Genomic DNA, 22,628 nt, shown 5'->3' on the forward strand with positions numbered 1-22,628 from the left:
AACAATGGTCTCAAACTGTCCGGAAATAGATTCAATTTGGAAGTAGGTAGAAACAACTTTGCCAACCGTGTAGTTAATGAATGGAATAAACTTCCTGCACAGGTAGTGCAATGTAGTTCAGTTCAAAGCTTTAAGAATCATTTAGATAAATACCTAAGTAAGATGCTGTAATGATTATAATTTATCTTGTATTATTTGTTTTTGTTTTGTTATCATTTGTCTGTGATTTTTATTTATTATTAGTTATATGTCAATTTATTATTTACTATTTACCTGTTTGTTTATTATTTAACTATACCTATGCATTTATTTATGTATTTTATTTGTTATTTATATTATCATAGTTTTTATTTATTATTTTATTATTAATATGATTTTTTTTTCGCATCCGACCTAGATATGGATCAAAAGGTCTCCTGTCGGCATGCTCCGCCTTTGTAATCCTTTGTAAAGGCCATTAGATCATGGGGAAATTGCTTTCAATTCTTTTTTATCTTTTTAAAATATATATATATGCATGAACATGGTACACCAGTGGTCGAGGGTGGAGTAAGAAGCAGGGGGGTCAGAAAACTAGTCATAACTCCATTATTTTTTGGTATTTCGCTAAAATATTTCAGGACTGGCTTGCCAAAGGCCACTAGATGACAGTTTTTTTTCTTTTTTTTAATATTTCAAAAGGTAAAGGAGGCAGAGAGGAGAGCAGATGTGAAGTGGGGTAAGAGTATGACAGAAAATATTGAAAGTAATAAAAAGATGTTTTGGAAAGAAATTAAGAGAGGAAGAGGAGGCGAATCAAGTAGAGAAGAAAAGGTAAAAGGTGCAGATGGAGAGATGATAATGGGAGAGAAGGCAGTAAGGGGAAGATGGGCAGAATATTTTAGGGAGTTGCTAAATGTGAAGGAGGATAGGGAGGGAAAGATAGTTGCAGTGGGAAATGCTAAGAAAATGACCGTGATGAGTGAGGAAAATGGAGGAGAAATAAGGAAGGATGAAGTGAAGGCAGTTGTTAAGATGATGAAAGCAGGTAAGGCACCTGGTCTGGATGGATGCCATACAGAATGTCTAAAGAAAGGAGGTACAGTGATGGTGGACTGGCTGGTGAGGTTATTTAATGTTTGCTGGAGAGAGGGTAGAGTGTCAGAGGACTGGAGGAGTGCCTGTATAGTTCCACTTTACAAGGGAAAAGGGGACAAGTGTGAATGTAGTAGTTTCAGAGGGATTAGCTTGTTAAGTGTAGTTGGGAAGGCTTATGGGAGGATCTTGATTAAGAGGATTAGGAGAGGAACAGAGGGAGTAATTGGTGAGGAACAGTGTGGATTTAGAATGGGTAGAGGTAGTGTAGATCAGATCTTTGTGGTAAGACAGATATGTGAGAAAGCTATAGGAAAGGGGAAGGATGTTTTTTGGGCTTTTATGGATCTGGGAAAGGCTTACGATAGGGTAGACAGTAAGGCACTGTGGGAGGTTATGCAGATATATGGGATAGGAGGAAAGCTTCTAGGAGCTGTCAAAAAGTTTTTATGAGAATAGTAGAGCTTGTGTCAGGATTAGAAATGGAGAGAGTGAGTGGTTCGAGGTAAAGGTGGGACTTCGTCAAGGATGCGTTATGTCACCCTGGCTGTTCAACTTATACTTGGATGGGGTAGTGCGAGAGGTAAATGCAAGGGTAGTGGGTCAGGGATTGGAGATGGTTAAAGAAAATGGAGAAAAGTGGGAGGTGAGCCAGCTGTTCTTTGCTGACAACACTGCGCTTGTGGCAGGATCGGAGGAGGGATTGAGGAAGTTGGTGACAGAGTTTGGGACAATATGTGATAGAAGAAAGCTAAAGATAAATGTGGGTAAAAGTAAGGTGATGAGATGTACAAGGGGTGAAAGTGGCAGTAGACTGGAAGTGAGCATTAAGGGAGAGCGACTGGAGGAAGTGGATTGTTTTAGATACTTGGGTGCAAATGTGGCAGGAAAAGGTGGAGTGAAGGTGGAGGTAGAATGTAGATTGAGAGAAGCGAGTAAATGCCTTGGTGGATTGAAGAGTGTAATGAGGAATAGACATTTGGGAATGGATGCTAAGAGGAGACTGTATGAAGGAGTGATTGTGCCAACAGCACTGTATGGGGCAGAAACATGGAACATAAGAGAGGAAGAGAGAAGGAGTTTGAATGTGTTTGAGATGAGGTGTCTGAGAAGTATGATAGGGGTTACTAGGCTGGATAGAGTGAGAAATGAGGAGGTGAGGAGGAGAACGGGGGTTGGTAAGGGAGTTGGGAGATAGGGTGGATGAAAGAGTATTAGGATGGTTTGGACACATGGAAAGAATGAGTGAAGAAAGACTAGTAAAAGAGGTATGGATGGCAGATGTGGAGGGAGTGAACATGAGGGGACGTCCGAGGATGAGGTGGATGGATGGGGTGAAGGGGGCTTTGGGGAAGAGGGGAATGTCTGTTGAGGAAGGATGGGAGAGGACGGAAGACAGGGGTGAATGGAGAATGGTTGTATATGGATGATGTTGTGATGCATGAGATGGAATGGGTGGGGGGATGGGGGGTGAGGTAGTATGTGTGAGCAAAATTTGATGCAGCCCGAAGGGATTTCTCCCTGTCTTCTCCTTTTATGTATAGGGGGGACAGAGAGGGGGGGTCGCTGATTTAATGAAGCAGCCTTGCTGTGAATGTGCTGTCTGGCGATACTGCTTCTGACCCAGGGCAGTGGACAAGGTGCAGGGATGACCAGTCATCCAGAGGGTGCTAAGATAAGAGGGAGGGTGGAGGGGTGTGGAGTGTTTTCAGGAATGGAATGGGTGGGAATGATTTTATGCCTTTTCCTTTTTGGCTACCTCCCTTGTAAGGGGAAAAAGCCTTGGTACATGTATGTATGTATTTCAATTTTTTGAAAATATTAATCGGAAATTCATCGCGACAGCCCCCTTAAGAGACTTTATGACCCAGGGCATAGCCAGAAATGTAATAGGTGAAGTACACTAATTGAACATAAGTAAGGTTGTATTTTGGTGGCAATAATGCTCCTATCCCAGAGGGACCATTGCAGTCATAGAAATGGTCAATCATCAATCCATTCCTACAGATGCTCTCCTCTTCCTACCACATTGATACAACACATACAACAGTCCAAAGTCACTTCCCAGAGAGGTCTGTTGAGTACTCTATGGACAGTTGCCAGCCACTGTGGGGCTGCAGGTTTTCCACTTAGTAAAACTCAAGGCAACATTTGATTGATTCTCTCTAAAAGACCCACAGTTCCAAGGTAACCTGAAGCAAAAACCAGACTGGCCCACAAATCACTTATGGAATAAATATTATGTTGCTGGCTGGGTAAAGCTATAGTACATTGAGGGGGGAACGTCGCGCTCAAAAACGAACTTCGTCAATTATGATCGGAATTTCACGAATTTTTAATATGTTATATATACATATACTGAGATGTTCACCACCAATTTTCATATCATTTGGTTGAAAAACAATGAAGTTATTAATAAAAAAACGTTTTTTGACCAATTACAAATTTTCTATCTCCTCATTTATCCATTGACTGAGCATGCTGAGAAAAAAACCCATGATAAAAAGTTTGCAAATTTATTCAGCTTTCAAATGATCCAAACCCCATTAAAATCGGCCAAGTAGTTATGGAGGAGATAGAAAAAATGTAGAGAAAAGGGTAGATTTGAGATATTGAGCTTTGAAGTTCAAAATACATTTCCCTGCATTTTTTTTTTTTACATATTTCATTTCGATTTTTTTCTTTGCGACAATCTTCATGCATTCTATGTCATTCACATGTTATAATAAAGTGTAGCTGGTACCTGGTCCCCCCTTTTACAAGGTATTAAGAGCTCAGAAGGCGAGGGTTTCAGGAAGCGCTACCTCCCTCATTGTCGCCAGGTTCGCTTACTAGAAAGCTCCCGGCTGAAAATCGGAGCTGAACTAAAGTTTTCTATTCCTCTTTGTGGTCTTTGGTGTCCCTTTTCGTTCTGTGTCTTTGTCTTGTTCCTCAAGTGCTTTTGTAATGATGGGATTGACTCCAACCAAGTGAGAAAGAAGATTATGTGTCCTTCCAAAGTTATGATCAATGACAGTCGCTCGTGACGAAAAGCACTCGGAGCATTTTATTTGAAGAGGCACTTGATGGTACGTCACGCATGCTCGATGTTTGCGGTGACGTCATTTGAGAAACGAGGATATGAGGATTAGAAGGGATGTGAACGCGCACAGCTTTAGCGAGCCCGTATGCGCCCAGCTGCACTGCTATGAGTCATCTCCAGTAATAACCAAGGCAGTACACTCTTTCTCAATAATTTGATTCAGTTTCTTAGCTTTCATGAAACACACGTTTCTTCTTCGAATGTTTAGGCATTCTTGAAATTATTATAGCTTCAAATAAAAGTAAATAAAAGTTCTCCAAGGAGCGACAATTCGCTTTCTCATCCTACTCACAATAATTCGCTCAGTTCACTCACGAGTATGAACTATCCCTGTGTAGGACATGTTTCCAGCTAGTCTATATTAGTGAATAACAAAATACATCGCATTTGTGCCATTTTTATTGCGATGAAATAACTTAGTCGAACATATGTACAGCGAAGGTGTACTGGGAAGTGGGGGGGGGTCAGAAAAATAGCCATAACTCCTTTATTTTTTGGTATTTCGCTGAAATATTTCAGGACTGGCTTGCCAAAGGCCACTAGATGACAGGGAATTTTTTCTCGAATATTTCGATTTTTCGGAAATTCATCGCAACGGCCCCCTTAATGTATGATGGTGTTTAGTGTCTTTGTGTGATAATTGTATCTGAGAAGCTTTACATCTATGGCAAAGCTTTTGTATTGATGTTTTGTTGTTGGCAACCTCCCTTATGGGGGGGGGGGCAGACCTTATGGTATAATACTGGTAAGATTTTAAAGCTGTATGGTGTCCAGAACACAGATGTACTAGTGTAGTTCTTGCTTGTCATGGGAGGAATTACCCCTGAGGAGCCATCTAAGGGAATTTAACTTCTTCAATACAAGTCAAATAACTGCATGCACATTAGGCTGCCTGATGTACGATGATGCATGACAATAAGCACATTATAAAACATAATGTTATAGCTGTTATACTCATTCTCTTTCATCTAGAATGATTATGACCACAGAAAATGCAATCAAGCCTGTTCATAGAGTATGGAGGTCAGTCAGCTATAATCAGGACACCAACACCAGCATCCTCATATACACGCTCACACCTCATGATGCCTATGTAGGCACCATCGTATTCTAGGGGTTAATGGAGTAGAAGTGCTAGTCACAATTACCCACCATGAAATTCATGGCCCTGTACAACAAGATGCAACTATATACATAGGTATCCCTCTTTATCTAAGGGCTAAAACACAACTCGAGCAGAGATCCCAAGATAACCTCTCAAACCACAACATGACCAACAAAAGACCACCCACCCACCCCTACCCTAATTCTTCCAAGTTCTGAAAACACAATTAGTGATATAATGATGGGTCACCCTGAACATTTACCCTAATCTAACATGGTGCAGTATTGCCCAGTAAACGCTAACCTCTTCATGGATGGTCTCCTAATACCACATCTAGAGTGTGGGGTATTTTTTAAATGGACACCTACACAATATAGCATTAGAAAATTAAATATTAATTTTGTAAAGTATAATACATCAATGTAACATACATTTTTCTTGGTGGAGATCAATAACAGAAATAGTTGCTAAAAGTGATACATTAATGAATGGGACCACTGCAACTATTTTAGATGCCATCTTTGTTTTGACAGATGCTGAGGTCGAAGAAGTGCACACAACAATGACCCTGATGAACTCTAGAATTACAGATACTGCATTACTAAATGCAGGTTAGGTTAGAATAGACAAACTTAGCATATTTTTAATTTATTCAACCTTTGCATCCATCAAAACAAAGATGGCACCTCAAACAATTGTCACTGCTCCATTTCTTAGTGTATCGCTGTTAGCAACTTTTTGTGTTACTGATTTCCACCTAAAAAAAATTAAATTACGTTGATGTATCATAATTTACAAAATAAATATTTAATATTTTAATGCTATATTACATAGGTATGAACTTCTAAAAATTTACTGAGTATGACACCAATACAATCAACTGCATAGATGACCTGATGATTTCCATCCAGCATAGAAATTACAAAAATGCAGCTAAGAAGATTCAAGCCCACTTTCACAAACTAGAGCAGTACATCAGAGATAAATGACATCCATGAAAAAAAAGGTAAAATTGAACAGCCAAACCCCTGGAGGGGAATCCTGAAATTCTGGTCCTCACTTTTGTTGCCTATATGACCTCTGGCCTCTGCATTGGGATCTGATAGTGAAAGTCAACAAAATGATAAACCTACAAAAATTAATAACAGAAAATGGCTAAAATTGTCTGCAAACAATTCACAGTAACCACATTCAACTGCACTTCTGCAGCTTGGTTCCCAGCAATTGGCTAAACAAATGCAGACAATTTACAAACTCTATAAAGTATAATATTGAAAGTGACAAAAGTGTGCAACAGGACTATCTCAATGAAGCACATGCACACTTCACATTTTCATATAATTTGTGTGGGATTTTGGTTTGTGTATATTTACAACTAGGTAAATACACACAAACTGAAATCCCACCCAAAGTATAATATTTGAATATGTGAAGTATTAAATTCTATGCTGAAGCTTCTCATCCATCTCATTATTTCACACAAGCATAACCATTTAAATGTAACAAAACAAACCACCAGAGCTGGGCATGTTAGTGCCAGACAGGTAGTGCCTTACTGCCAGACAGGGAATGCATTACCAAAAGATCTGGGGTTCATTTCCGTCAATGTATTAGAAATTTTAATTTCCTTAGAATATATACATATGCATATATGCAGTAATGTGGACTGCTCTAAAGAAATTAAAATTGGTAACATGATGGAAATGCCTGTCCAGTGGTAATGTGCCCAGTTCAGCAAACCAGCAGTATATTATCCATATACAAGAACCCACCACCCATACCACATCCCTGGGCCTTCCCTCTAGATGTTGCTGGTTACATAGGAACCATGGATCTCTTTGAGTGACATATGGCTACAGATGCAAGATAAGTTGAACTATGTAAGGTAACTTATGTCAAGTAAGGTACAATGACCTAACTAGACTATTTTATTTTATGCTAGCTCAGTAGATGCTCATGCCATGGTAAATTAAACTATCAAATTTCTTGACTTCAACAAGAAATCCATAGAACAATAGTTTCAGATGCTACCAGGCATTGCTTTTGGTGGATTTCGGACGCGTTTGCAGTCTTCAATTTCGTTTAATAAGTGGATTCTAAGCTTTGGAGACTTATTGCATTGTTACCTTAGGTTAGAAAATATTTTCGCTTATGCATTTACTCATTTAAGTGCTACAAAGCGCCACATGTGGTCTGCCATGACCAAACTAGGCGGATTCTTCACCAAAATCTCGCCAGGGCAGTCGAAGGTTTCATTGTTTACATTGCGGCGGCGATAGCCGCGATACTTTCTTTGGAACTTGTTCGTACAGGACGACGGGCAGTTTGTAAACATGGTAATTGGCCGAGGTCGTGTTGATAGGCCAAATTGACTATATACAGAGTGGGTCACACGTCACTCTTGTCTTGTCTATCATAACATAACCAAGAGATTGGTAATCAGCAAATCGATATACGAGCCTACGTTAGAACACGACCTGTCCTTGTATATAAAAGTATGCCTACTTCCGTTTGTCCAGACACTGCCAGGTACTACCTTTAGGCTTTTAGCATCGTTAATTAAGGTAAATTTAATCCATAAATCGATTCAAAGTATGTCAGGGAATTTATGAAGTTCCGAAACAACATGATGTGCTGATTAACTTTTTGTTTGAAAAACACCTTATAAGAAATAATAGCGATATCGTAATTGTAATTTACCATCGATTCTAACTGGAAATTGATGGAGGGAAGATATTGCCAATAGATAGTGAGTAGATTCTCTGCTTCTACCTGCACTGCAACATGGCTTCCTGCCTCCAATGCATTTACGTAGATAAAAACATGAAATACGAACGGTGAACATTTTGCCGAGTATTTTCAAAATTTATATACGAGCTGTGAACATTTTGCCGAGGATTTATAGTGTTACATGGTAACCTCGAATGACGATTTGGCGTCAAAACAAACGCCACGTATCCGTCATTACATCGTACTGTTACTACGTACGTCATATGTGGGATATTCAAACACTGAACTTGTTAAATCTACTTAGTCTGTGGGTTCACTTTTCAGTATTTTATTCTTGTATGTATATAATATATATGGTATATACATGTATGTATCAATTTTTCCCTTATACACATGCATGAATTTCCACTTTTTTCGTCTCGAGCACTTATGGCATTTTGATAACGAGATAATGTCAACAGCAAACATTTCCCATGTATGCTATAGTATTGTTTTTAATAACTGTTCTAACAGACCGATTAGAAAATCTATACTTGTTCTCAGTATCCGAAAGCACTTAAAAATGAACGCCTATAAACACAAGGACAGAGTCAGTTTTAAAGGCCACGTACACGTCCCACCCTCCACGCACTTACATACGCACTAACTCATGCCGTGGCCCGGACGTTCTTGCACGATCCCGAATGAGACATCGCTTATCAATCTTGGTAACCGAGCCAATCTCTCTCTTCCCCTGGAATCTCGCTCTGTCAGCTATTTCATGTCCTCACATAACGCGATTGCACGCACAACATAGTTCCTGTGGTGTTTTAAAATTGTTTAACTGCTTTTGAGGAGGAATCCACATTTCCCAGCTTCGCTTATCACCATAGGACCGAAATCTTGTGACAGAGGCAATGGCGGCCTAACTTAGGCTCACTATCTTAAGAGCAATAAATGGCGTTCCACCCAAGCCTCCATCTATGTTCCGATGAGAAGTAGAGCGCACCGGACGCCTCCTGCAACCCCAATCTACCCCCCAAACTATCCACGTACATGATCCTCAAATCTGACGGCTTCGATTTGCTCTTCGATGTCATTAGAGCCCTAGAATCCGGAAACTTGTCTTCTTTACCGAGTGAATATCACGAACCTGTTCTCTGAAGACCGACAAACGAGCAGAGCCGGGCACGCTACCTTCGGACAGGTAGTGCGTTAACGTCGGACAGGTAGCGCGTTCCCGGAAAATCTGGGGTGCATTTCCGTCAATGCGTTACCGATTTGAATTTCCTTAGAGCGGTCCGCGTTACTGCGTATTCCAAAAGATTACAAAGGCGGAGCATGCCGACAGGAGACCTTTTGGTCCATAACTAGGTCGGATCCAAAAAATATAATAACTTTTTTTTATAATGATATAAAGAATAACAAATTAAATAAATGGATAGCTATAGTTACATAAATATGTAAATACATACATACATACATATACCAAGGCTTCTTTCCCCCTTACCAGGGGGGTAGCCAAAAAGACCAAGGCACAAAAACACTCCCATATGTAAATAATAATAAATTTACATAATAATAAATGAAAATCAAGCAAATAATATACAAACAAACAATAACAAAAATAAACAAGCAATATAAAATAAATGACAGTCATTACAGCCTCTTGCTTAGATGTTTATAATTCTAAATTAATCTTAAGCTTCGAACTGAACTACATTGCACTGCCTCTGCAGGAAGTTTATTCCATTCACTAACCACACAGTTAACGAAGTTGTTTCAACCCACTTCCAAATTAAATCTATTTCCTGACAGTTTGAGACCATTATTTCTTGTCGGATTTTCATTGTGTAAAAATTTTGTCACTTTAAATGTTGTCAATCCCCTTTAAAATCTTAAAAACCTGTATTAACTCACCTCTGAGTCTATGCTTTTTTAAAGAAAACATTCATATGTTTTAATAGATTTTCATATGATTTGTTTTTTATATTAGGAATCAGTTTTGTGGTTCGCCATTGTACTTTTTCCAATATGTCAATTTCTTTAATGAGATTCAGTGACCATACTGAAACAGCATATTCCAAATGTGGACGAACTAGAATCTTATTTGCTTTCTCAGAGGCTAAAATACAGTTAGATGATTTGAGATCATTACTGATAATTACGTTGAGATCCTTTTCACTATCCACTTTTGTTAATGAATTTACAATTAACTTCTAATCATACTTACTGTTATTTTTACCTATGTGCATTACCTTGCATTTAATTGTGTTAAATTAGCCACTCTTCAGACCATTGCTGTAATTTATCTAAATCCTCTTGAATATCTAATTGATTTAAGTGATCATTTGCCATTCTGCAGTTTTCTATCATCAGCAAATTAAGAGACAATAGATTTGTAGTCCGTGGTCTACAACATTTATATGTACTACAAATAGAAGTGGCCCAAGAACAGAACTCTGAGGAATTCCACTCGTAATATTTTTCCATCTAGAAGTTTTGCCATTTACAACAACTCTGTTTTTGATCATTCAACCAAATTCTAGTCCAACTTAATAGGCTACCACTTACTCTGTATGAAGCTAATTTAGTAAGTAGCCTTTTGTTGGGGACAGTATCAAAAGGGTAAGGATGTTTTTTGGGCTTTTATGGATCTGGAAAAGGCTTATGACAGGGTAGACAGGAAGGTGCTGTGGGAGGTATTGCAGATATACGGGATAGGAGGAAAGCTTCTAGGAGCTGTCAAGAGTTTTTACAAGAGTAGTAGAGCATGTGTCAGGATTAGAAATGGAGAGAATGAGTGGTTCGAGGTAAAGGTGGGACTTTGTCAGGGATATGTTATGTCGCTCTGGCTATTCAACTTATACATGGATGGGGTGGTGCAAAAGGTAAATGCATGGGTGGTGAGTCAAGGATTGGAGATGGTTAAAGAAAATGGAGAGAAGTGGGAGGTGAGCCAGCTGTTCTTTGCGGACAACACTGCGCTTGTAGTAAAACAGGTATGGAAGACAGATGTGGAGGGAGTGAACATGAGGGGGTGACCTGGGATGAGATGGATGGATGGGGTGAAAGGGGCTTTGGGGAAGAAAGGAATGTCTGTTGAGGAAGGACAGAAGAGGACAAAAGACAGGGGTGAATGGAGAATGGTTCTATATGGATGATGTGATACATGAGGTGGAATGGGGGGTGAGGTAGTATGTGTGAGAAAAATTTGATGCAGCCCAAAGGGATTTCTCCCAGTCTTCTTTTCTGCATGAGGGGACAAAGAGGGGGGTCGCCAATTTAATGAAGCGGCCTTGCTGTGGATGTACTGTGCAGGGATGACCAGTCATCCAGGAGGTGCCAAGATAAGAGAGAGGGTGGAGGGGAGTGGAGTGTATTAGGGATGGAATGGGTGGGAATGGTTTTTATGCCTTTGTTTTTTGGCTACCTCCCTTGTAAGGGGGAAAAAGCCTTTGATATATGTATGTATATATTAAATTTATATTGTTTCTTTTGTCATAATTCGAGATGACTGTGTTGTAGAATTCGAGTAAGTTAGTCATGCAAGAACGTTGTCACGTGGGTCACGTGACGAAGCTTGCAGTCAGCCCAGCGCACCTGACCCAGGCCGGAGGAATGTGACCCAGGCCGGAGGAATGTGACCCACGCCAGGATGGCGTGAGGTCATGCGTAGCCTCCCAGGGCTGCCAACTAGGCCCACCACTACTGCTGTGCGCATGCGCAGATCGCCACCACCCACTCTACCTCACCCTCCCGGATGTGCAAGAGGGAAGGACATGGAGATGAAGGAAGTTACTTTACGGCCATTTACCGTTGAGGGCGGACCCCCCCGCCTCCCAGTTCCACAGAGGGAGGGCAGCAGGACGCAGGAGATCACGAGAAAGAGAGCTGTAGGATACTTTACGGCTGCTTGCCGTTGAGGGCGGACCCCCCCTCCCCTCCCAGTTCTACAGAGGGAGGGCACGAAGGAGATCACAGCGACGTGCGCCCGTCCACCAAGGAGAAGGACACAGAGACTCGTCTGGAGAAGGAATCGACGCTAGAGGAGAATTCATCCTCGCGCCTGCAGAGCTGAGGAGTGGTTTGTGTATATATATTTTTGTACATATTGAGTAGGCCGTGCTATACAGACGCTCCTCAACTTACGTTTTAGTTACGTTCCGAACGGCCGAACGTAAGTTGAAAATGAATGTAAGTTGTTACTGTACGTTCTAGTAATGTATGACCGTTCATACTGTACTATACATCCGTAAATTCTATTACCGTATCTTATAAAACACCCCTAAATCATTAATTATACACATAATATTGTAAAATACAGTCAACTTCCACTTATCTGAACTCCAAGGGGGATTAGAAATGTCCGATTAACCGAAATGTTCGGTTAATCCGACTTTGTTTCGTTCCTGTAGAGTTTTGTGCGGTAATGTCATCTTCAATATTCGTATCTGTAAACTCAACATACACATGGAAATGCTTACAATAGTTCATAAACATATTCTATAGAGTATAAACAGCCAATCAGGTGTAAACAAGGAGTGTGCTGCCACCGTGTGAGCACTTAGTGAAGTTTGCGGGTGGCGCAGGGGTGGTGGAAGATGTGGCGGGGTGTTTGAATGTTTGGTCGAGATCCAAATACGTTCGGTTGAAGCGATGGCTACCGTATTGGGAAAATGTTCGGTTAATGCGATTATTCGGTTAAAACACGTTCGGATAAGCGCGAGTTTACCGTAACATTAATTTCAAATAAATTAAATTCAAGCAACATAAATTGAGATGGTGGAGGAGGAGACAAGGCACGTTCAGTCTGTTGTTTGTGCCATGTAAACAATGGACGCAGCATCATGCGTAAGTATCGTTTGAACTACGGAGAGCGCGCTAAACTAAAAAAAAAAAAAAAAATTACCATATTTTTTAGTCAGTTCAAACGTAAAATCGAAAAAAACGTAAAACGAATTAACGTAAGTAGAGGAGCATCTGTATATCACACTGGTGATATTTCTTATTCTTGTGTTCAGATAGATTAGTGTGCTCTTGTTTATCCAATAAACACATCTTAGTTGGTGTGACGAGTGTTTCCCTCTCGCCTTCTCAAATTCCCGAGTGTTACCATTCGAACCTATTTGACAAACGTTTCAGTCTGAATCCATGCTGGCTATTATTTATAAAACAGTTACTTTCTAAATGATGTTTGATAGCATCTCTGGTGATTGTTTCCATAATTTTTCCTATGATTGAAGTCAAGCTTACAGGGCTGTAATTATTTGGTTTCTTTTTATCCCCTTTTTTGAAAATGGGTGTAACGTTAGCTAGCTTCCATTCTCTTAGGACATCTTCGGATATGATGGATTTCTTGAAAATAATTTCTAATGGAAAAACAATCTCCTTTTTCATTTCCTTTAAGATTCTTGGATGCCAACCATCAGGTCCTGGTGTTTCCTTAATTCTAAGTTTCTTTATATACCTTTTAATTTTTTCTTTTGTTATATTTACCGTAGTAAGTTCACAATAGATTTTTCACACGTTTCAGTTTGTAGTTCACTATGAGGTGTTTCGATTACAAACACTGAATTAAAATAGTTGTTTAAAATATCACACATTGTTTCGTTTGAATACTCAAGTTGGCCATCAGCAGATATTAGTGGGCCAATGTGATTCCTAATAACCTTTTCATCTCTAGTGTAACTATAAAATTCTTTGGGATTCTCTTTGGATTTATCAGTGATATTCACTTTGTATTGTTGTTTTTGTTTTTTGTTTCTTTTTTAAATCTCTGTATTATTACACAATTTTGATAGTCATTAGGTGCACCTGAGTATTTGCATTTCTTGTAAGCCTGTCTCTTTTTAGCAATACTTTTTTCAGTTTCTTTGTCGAGCCATTTTGGGCAGGCCTGATTTGGGGGGCATCTGTCCTTAAACAAGATGTAAGTATGAATCATCTTAAGAGTATTTTGAAATATTTCCCACATCTGATCTACAGGTCTTTCACTTAATTTTGTCTCCCAATCTGTAAGCTAAAGCTCCTTACGTAGTCCTATGAACTGAGCTTTACTAAAAGCAGGTATTTTAGATATGTATCTATTTTAACTTTTTTAGCAGTTCTAAGTTGTGATCGCTATTTGCAATAGTTTCACCAATTTCTACATTGGTTATCATGGTTTCACAGCTAGTTATCAATAGATTAAGTTTCCATGTCTTGTGGGCTCTTTTACATGCTGAATAAGTAATTGTCACTGAGAAAATCTATCAAGCGACTACCTATATGGCCATTTTCAAGGGTCATCCAATCAATGTCAGTAAAATTGAAATTACCCATTATCTATAAGTCCCTGTTGCAGAAATTAGACAGTTCTTGAAACAATAGTTTGTTGTCTGCTAATGATAATGTTTATGGCCTATATATTACACCTACATTTATTTTTTTCTATTTGTTTGAATTAATTCTACCCACAAACTATCATATGCATCCTGTTGTACTTTCTCTAAAACACAGGCATGGACATTGCTTTTAATGTACAACAGAACACTTTCTTGTAGTTTTTATCTTGATGAAAGTGTCTAAATCCCACAATATTAAATTTATTCCTAATAATACAAGCATTAAAGTACATGGTTTTAAGAAACTCGTGATTATTTTCTTTACACGTTTTGAGTTTCAACATCATGCTTTACATTATAATTTTGTTCTTTATTAACACCTTGCTCTATATTGATATTTGGTCCTTCATTGACATTCAATGCCTCATGGACATTTGCCCCATCACAGGCATCTGGTCCCTCACGGTCATCCAATCTCTTGTGTATACCTTGCCCCCTTATGTCACCGCGTTCCACACCGGCCACCTGTCATTCGCTAAAATGATATTCTGTCCTCCACTGACATCATATCCTATCATGATATTTTGCCCTCCACTATCATTGCATACCATCATGATATTTTGTCCTCCACTATCATTATATCCCATCTTGATATTTTGTCCTTTGACATTATATCCTAATGTAATATTTCGTCCTCTACCGACATTATATCCTAATGTAGTACTTTGTCCTCTACTGACATTATATCCTAATGTAATACTTCATCCTCTACCAACATTATATCCTAAAATGATACTTTGTCCTACACTGACATATTGCTCTACATTATTGCTATACCCTACTCTGTTTTCCCCAATACACTCTATTTCTCCTTCCCTTTGAGTTTCTACCGTAAATAGGGAAGTGGTTCATTACAAACTCCCACAATGAGGTTTGTAAGAACATCTTTGCCTCTGTGAGTAAGGTGGATCCCATCAGAAGCATAGGTCATGATGCCTGGAAAAGAGATACCAAGGATCAAGAAAGTGGTATCCAAGTTGCATGTACAATCATGATATCCTCTCATTGATCCCTATGGCTCTACTATTCCAACATGTGCCAACGTAGATCCTCGGAAGGATCCCACAAACTAAGTGACGGCTCCCCGAGCTCCTTCATCTCCTGAAGAAGGACCTTGTAATTTCGAACAAGTTTCTCTGACCTCACCCTACCCACATCGTTACTTCCTGTATGAATATTATTTTTTTTCCATTTGCTTGGGTTAATTCTATCCACAAACATATGCATCCCATTTTACTTTCTTTAAAACACATGCTTTCACGGCTAGTGATCAATAGTTTGAGTAAGTTTCCATGTCTTGTGGGCTCTTTTACATGCTGAATATGTAATTGTCACCGAGAAAATCTATCAAGTGACTACCTATATGGCCATATTCAAGGGTCATCCAATCAATGTCAGTAAAATTGAAATCACCCATTATCAAGTCCTGGTTGCAGAAACTAGACAGTTCTTGAAACAACAGTATATCATCTTTCTCACCATACACCAGGTAGGGCCAGTGCCCTCTCAGTTGTGTTGCCTCACGAAACTTCTCCACCAGGCACGATCCTCGTAAAGTTCCTCTTCTTCCACACTCTCTATTTTTTATCCTCTCACTTCAATTGCTTCCCTCACTCCATCTCTCCATCTCTTTCTGGGTCTTCCTACCAGCCTCTTCCCTCTTGGATTCCATCGATAATATTTAGCAGGGTACCTTTCTTGACTCATCCTCATGATGTGTCCATACCATCTCAATTTACTTCTTTCTACAAATTCTAATATTGATTCGATGTCCAGTTCATCTCTGATATCCTCATTTCTTAAGCAATCTCTTCTTGTTACTCCCTTTATTAAGCGCAACATTCTCATCTCTGCTGCCTGTAGCTTGCTCTTTAATCTCACTGTTAGTGTCCAGGTCTCTGAGCCATATGTTAATACTGGTCTTAGTAGTCTTACTTTATCATCTGCTAATGATAATGTTTTTGGCCTATATATTACACTTACATTCATTTTTTGTTGGGTTAATTCTACCTGTTTTACTTTCTCTAAAACACAGGCATGCTTTTAACGTAAAACAGAACACCACCCCCACCTTTCTTGTGGTTTCTATCCTGGTGAAAGTGTTTAAATCCTGTAATATTAAATTCAGCTTCAAACTCTTTACCATCTGAACATGTCTCAGTTATTCCTATCTTATCATGATTTTCGCTTTTGACATACACCTGTATTTCCTGTGGTACTTGTGTCTAGGGGTTGTTGGTGAAGTATTTAGCTTGATTGTCTTGGAGGGCTTGTTTTGTGATCTGAGTGTGGATAGTTTGGTTATAATTGTTTGAGTAGTATGCTGCTTTTTAGAGTTCTGGTGTATTGTGTTCCTATCATTTTCATGTCATGTTCTACTGTGAGGACTTTTATTTCTATATGCAGCAGTCCAATTAGGATTGTTTTGATGAATCCTGTTATGATCCTCAATGTTCCAATCTGTCCAGTTTGTAAGTTTGTGTTCATCTTATTGATTGCTAGGAATCATGCTGTGGTGGCATAGTTGATGGGGGCTCTTACGAACTGCTTGAAATGGTTATTAGTTTCTTTCTGCTGTCCAAAGACAGTATTAGCAATAGTCTTAAGTAGTTTTCTTGTTGATTTCCACTGTCAGGTGGGCCAAATGTCATACAAGTATCAAATGTTGGGCCTAGAGTTTAGGGTTCTTTTCCAATGGGTGGATTTGGCCATTTAGTTTTACTACAATTTTTTTTTTTTTTTTTTTTAATCCATGGTTGTCTGGTAAGAGCAAAATCACTATTGTTTTCTGGGGTGAGGCTTCCGTTATGTAATTGAGCCACTGTTCTAATCTATTCAATTAAACTTTGGTATTCTTTGCTGATATTTTGTATTTACTGTGCTCATGTCATCTGCTTGAGAAAGAGCACTGGTGCTTAGTTTTTATTCTAGGGTTGGGAGATCATTCAAGAGGCGATTAAACAGTTATGGAAAAAGTATTGCACTCTCAGGGACTCTATTGTATAGCCTTTTTGTTCCCCAGATTTTGGCTGTTTTAGGTTACTCAGCACTTTCTTCCTGGCATGAAGTTGGTTAACCATTTCTTGTCATTATGAACATCTGTCCCAATGATCTTTTTAGATAGTGTGTGTCCAGGGACCTTATCAAAAGCCTTGATTATAATTACAGTTATATTTTTTAGTACCAGCACTTGTGTGATGCTTGTGAGCTGCTGGTGGAGTGGTCTTCCTTGAATTCATGTTGGCTGGAGGAGGTAGGTATTTCTGCTGCTACCATCCTTTCCATTAATTTAGATAGTGGGGTAAGACAGATATGAGAGAAAGCTATAGGAAAGGGGAAGCATGTTTTTTGGGCTTTTATAGATTTGGAAAAGGCTTATGACAGGGTAGACAGAAAGGCACTGTGGGAGGTTTTGCAGATATACGGGATAGGAGGAAAGCTTCTAGGAGCTGTCAAGAGTTTTTATGAGAGTAGTAGAGCTTGTGTCAGGATTAGAAATGGAGAGAGTGAATGGTTCGAGGTAAAGGTGGGACTTCGTCAGGGATGCGTTATGTCACCCTGGCTGTTCAACTTGTACATGGATGGGGTAGTGCGAGAGGTAAATGCAAGGGTGGTGGGTCAGGGATTGGAGATGGTTAAAGAAAATGGAGAAAAGTGGGAGATGAGCCAGCTGTTCTTTGCGGACGACACTGCGCTTGTGGCAGGATCGGAGGAGGGATTGAGGAAGTTGGTGACAGAGTTTGGGAGAGTGTGTGATAGAAGAAAGCTAAAGATAAATGTGGGTAAAAGTAAGGTGATGAGATGTACAAGGGGTGAAAGTGGCAGCAGACTGGAAGTGAGCATTAAGGGAGAGCAACTGGAGGAAGTGGATAGTTTTAGATACTTGGGTGCAAATGTGGCAGGGAAAAGTGGAGTGAAGATGGAGGTAGAATGTAGATTGAGAGAAGCGAGTAAATGCCTTGGTGGATTAAAGAGTGTAATGAGGAATAGACATTTGGGAATGGATGCTAAGAGGAGATTGTATGAAGGAGTGATTGTGCCAACAGCACTGTATGGGGCAGAAACATGGAACATAAGAGAGAAAGAGAGAAGGAGTTTGAATGTGTTTGAGATGAGATGTCTGAGAAGTATGATGGGTGTTACTAGGCTAAATAGAGTGAGAAATGAGGAGGTGAGGAGGAGAACAGGGGTGGAAAGGGGGTGGAGATAGGGTTGATGAAAGAGTATTAGGATGGTTTGGAAACATGGAAAGAATGAATGAAGAAAGACTAGTAAAAAAGGTATGGAAGTTCAGAAGTGGAGGGAGTGAACATGAAGGGACGTCCTAGGATGAGGTAGATGGATGGGGTGAAGGGGGTTTGGGGAAGAGGGGAGTCTGTTGAGGAAGTACAGGAGAGGACAGAAGACAGGGGTGAATGGAGAATGGTTGAATGGTTGTATATGGATGATGTTGTGATGCATGAGGTGGAATGGGCGGGGAGATGGGGGATGAGGTAGTATGTGTGAGCAAATTTTGACGCAGCCCGAAGGGATTTCTCCCCGTCTTCTCCTTTATGCATGGGAGGACGGAGAGGGGGGGGGGGGTTGCCGATTTAATGAAGTGGCCTTGCTGTGGATGTGCTGTGTCTTGCGACACTGCTTCTGACCCAGGGCAGTGGACAAGGTGCAGGGATGACCCATCATCCGGGAGGTGCTAAAATGAGAGGAAGGGTGGAGGGGTGTGGAGTGTATTCAGGGATGGAATGGGTGAGAATGATTTTATGCCTTTTCCTTTTTGGCTACCTCCCTTGTAAGGGGGAAAATGCCTTGGTATATGTATGTATGTATGTATATATATATATATATATATGTATGTATATATGTATACTAGAGAATTTGATGTCCAGTGGGCTTTTACGTCATTCTTGTGTTCGTAAAGTTTTTTTTTTTTTTTTTTTTATTCCTCTGCCAGTTCCCCAAAATAACTGACAGGACAGCTTTTACAAGGAATTTTATATATTCAGTGTTGTACTTATATTAAATATATATATATATATATATATATATATATATATATATATATATGTATATGTATCACAATTTCTGACAGTTGTCCCCGGACTCGAACCCAGGAAGCGATGTATGCTGCTTCGATTATTTTTCTTTCTTGCTTTCTTAGCCCTTTGTGGAGTACCTCTGTATTTTCCCAGTCAGGAAGGTGGTCAAAACTGTCTATATGAACTACTAGAGAATTTGATGTCTAGTGGGCTTTTACATCATTCTTGTGTTCGTAAAGTCTTTTTTTTTTTTATTCCTCTGCCAGTTCCCCAAAATATCTGACAGGACAGCTTTTACAAGGAATTTTATATATATATATATATATATGTAAAATTTTACTTTCGACCATTGTAGGAATATAGCAATACAAAATTAAATAGTAATTTTGTAAATTAAAATGTATGAACGAAATATGCAATTTTGTGTGCGGAAATGAAAATAAAAAAGTTGCTAAAACAAATTTCTTAAGTAACGAAGTCGTGTACAACGAATGGTACGCCATGTTTGTTATGGTAGATGCCGACGTCGGAGAAATGAAAGGATGATAAATTTGTCTAAACTAAACTAACCTATGTTTAATAAATCATTACCTGCAAATTAGATATCATCCGGCTGGTCCTCGTCGTCGTCGTCGTGAGAGACGTTGGCGGGCTTTTCAACCATTCTCTCAGCTTTTATATGGCTATATTCCTCCAATGGTCGAAAGTAAAATTTTACCGGTTAGGTTAGTTTACTTTAGTTTAGACAAATTTATCGTCCTTTCATTTCTACGACGTCGGAATCTACCATAACAAACATGGCGTACCATTCATAGTACACGACTTTGTTACTTAAGAAATCTGTTTTAGCAACTTTTTTTATTTTCATTTCCGCACACAAAATTGCATATTACGTTCATACATTTTAATTTACAAAATTACTATTTAATTTTGTATTGCTATATTCCAACAATGGTCGAAAGTAAAATTTTACCTATATATATATATATATATATATATATATATATATATATATATATATACATATATATGTATATACAGTATATATGTATATACAGTATATATATATATATATATATATATGTATATATTTGTGTCAATTGACATTTGGAAATAAACTCTTCTGCTGGGATTCGAACCCTTGCCTGAGCGGCTTGCTTCTTTACAAGACAAGGACCGTATGGAGTAGTGGATACGGTCCTTGTCTTGTAAAGACGCAAGCCGCTCAGGTAAGGGTTTATTTCCATATGTATGTATGTATATATGTATATATGTATTTATATATATATATGTATATATATATATATGTATATATATATATATATATATACATATACATATATATATATATGTGAATCTTGGCAGCAGGTTTTCTTTTAAACGTTTTGTTAAAAACAACTGCGCATTCGGCGCTACAAAGCTTCTGAAGTAGACTTTCAAGTCTTCTGACCGTGGCTTTCTGGTTATAACAGGACAGACGGAATAATAGAGTTCCTAATGTCTACTGGAAATCTATTATTCCGTCTGTCCTGTGATAACCAGAAATCCACGTTCAGAAGACTTGAAAGTCTACTTAAGAAGCTTTGTAGCGCCGAATGCGCAGTTGTTTTTAACAAAACATATATATATGTATATATATATATATATATATACTGTCACAATTTCTGACAGTTGTCCCTGGACTCGAACCCAGGAAAACTGTCAGAAATTATGTGATTGATATATATATATATATATATATACATATATATATATGTATATATATACATATATATATGTATATATATATATGTATATATATATACATATATATATACATACATATATATACATACATATATATATACATACATATATATATACATACATATATATATACATATTATATATATATACATGTATATATACATACATATATATATATATATATATATACATACATATATATATATACACATATGTATATATACATATATATATAAACATATATATATACATATGTATATATACATATATACATACATATATATACATACATATATATATATATATATATACATACATATATCATGATTATCATTATTATTATATGCCCTTATCTTATGGCTTAAGAGTTAACACAATCATGACAGCTATGCATAACAGTTTTCAGGTCCCGTTTTTGGCTTGCTGTATAATTCACACAAACTGAACGTAACTAATAGACGGGATTAATAACATTTAAAAGTGTGTAAATACAAACTTAATTTTTATATAGTCTTACCATTATGGGAATCTGTAGCCGATTCGTCCAGGGGCCTCTTGAGGTTGCGTGATATCTCCACGTCACTTTCCTTTTTTAAGGTAGAATCCAATACCTCTGATTTAATTTCTTCGCATGTTGTATCACCTTCCACTACTTCAGCTGGTGTAGAACTCATTATTAAGATCTTACCGACACTAATAGTGACAAAAACACGGCAGCCTTTCGGTCTTCTTCTCTTGTACTTGTAAACAAGACTCGAGTGTCTGCGTGTGGAACTGTTCCGTAGGATACCAATTACTACAATATCCAGTTTTTCAACACAACCATGAGTAATTCTTATAATATATAAAATTACGATATATGTAAATTATTATGAAAAATCCTTGTGTACTTATCACTATCGGAACCAGTAAAACGTAGAAAAAATCTTACATAATTATTTATGGAAGCATCGTACAATGCGGTAGTCATCAGTATTGACCAAACAGTAGCAGCGTTTTGGTACAATATTTTGGGTTATCATATCATAAAATGAGACTACCTACAAAGTTTAATATATATATATATATATAATATATAACAAAAATTACGATAAAATCATATAACATAGGAGCATGATAGTAATGTTTCGAAATATTCACTGTGACAGTTTTGTTATCCCTTAAATCAAGACTGAATAAAATCGTCTGCCTGTAATGAGCGCATTATTCAAATAGGTACCAGTGACTCTTACGTGGTTGCTCGAAGTAGTTATATCGATCTTATTTTCAACCCAGACAGATGCAATGGAGTGAACTAATACCTTGCCTTTATAAAGAAATAGCTTTACTTATTCCGTAAATTTATTCACACTCTTAACCTTGCGGACTACACTAAAATAGGACGCCTGATTAGGTCAGGAGAAGACGCCGAGATTCTGCGGGAGGATCTTAATCAATTGTTCACATGATCGGTGAAAGGGCACATGGATTTCAATATCACAAAGTGCAGC

General features: G+C 38.4%; 1 protein-coding gene across 4 annotated transcripts in view; it reads right to left on the bottom strand.

Moving 5' to 3' along the window:
- The window catches only part of Adar (Adenosine deaminase acting on RNA), a 132,811-nt gene extending 110,904 nt beyond the window's left edge, over window positions 1–21,907 (bottom strand). For 2 of the 4 annotated variants that reach the window (XM_076212552.1, XM_076212554.1), the window contains exon 1: window positions 21,656–21,907. In XM_076212552.1, the coding sequence (XP_076068667.1) occupies window positions 21,656–21,812 (157 nt within the window). In that variant the 5' untranslated portion in view covers window positions 21,813–21,907. Of the gene's footprint in view, window positions 1–7,961; window positions 8,539–8,602; window positions 8,622–21,655 lie in introns of those variants that run through there. The other 2 variants (XM_076212553.1, XM_076212550.1) reach the window with 2 other exon arrangements.
- Window positions 21,908–22,628: the final 721 nt, after the last annotated feature.

This window comes from Oratosquilla oratoria, chromosome 30 (assembly GCF_046742065.1).
Source record: "Oratosquilla oratoria isolate Oo_2021 chromosome 30, ASM4674206v1, whole genome shotgun sequence".
NCBI classification, from domain to species: Eukaryota; Metazoa; Arthropoda; class Malacostraca; order Stomatopoda; family Squillidae; genus Oratosquilla; species Oratosquilla oratoria.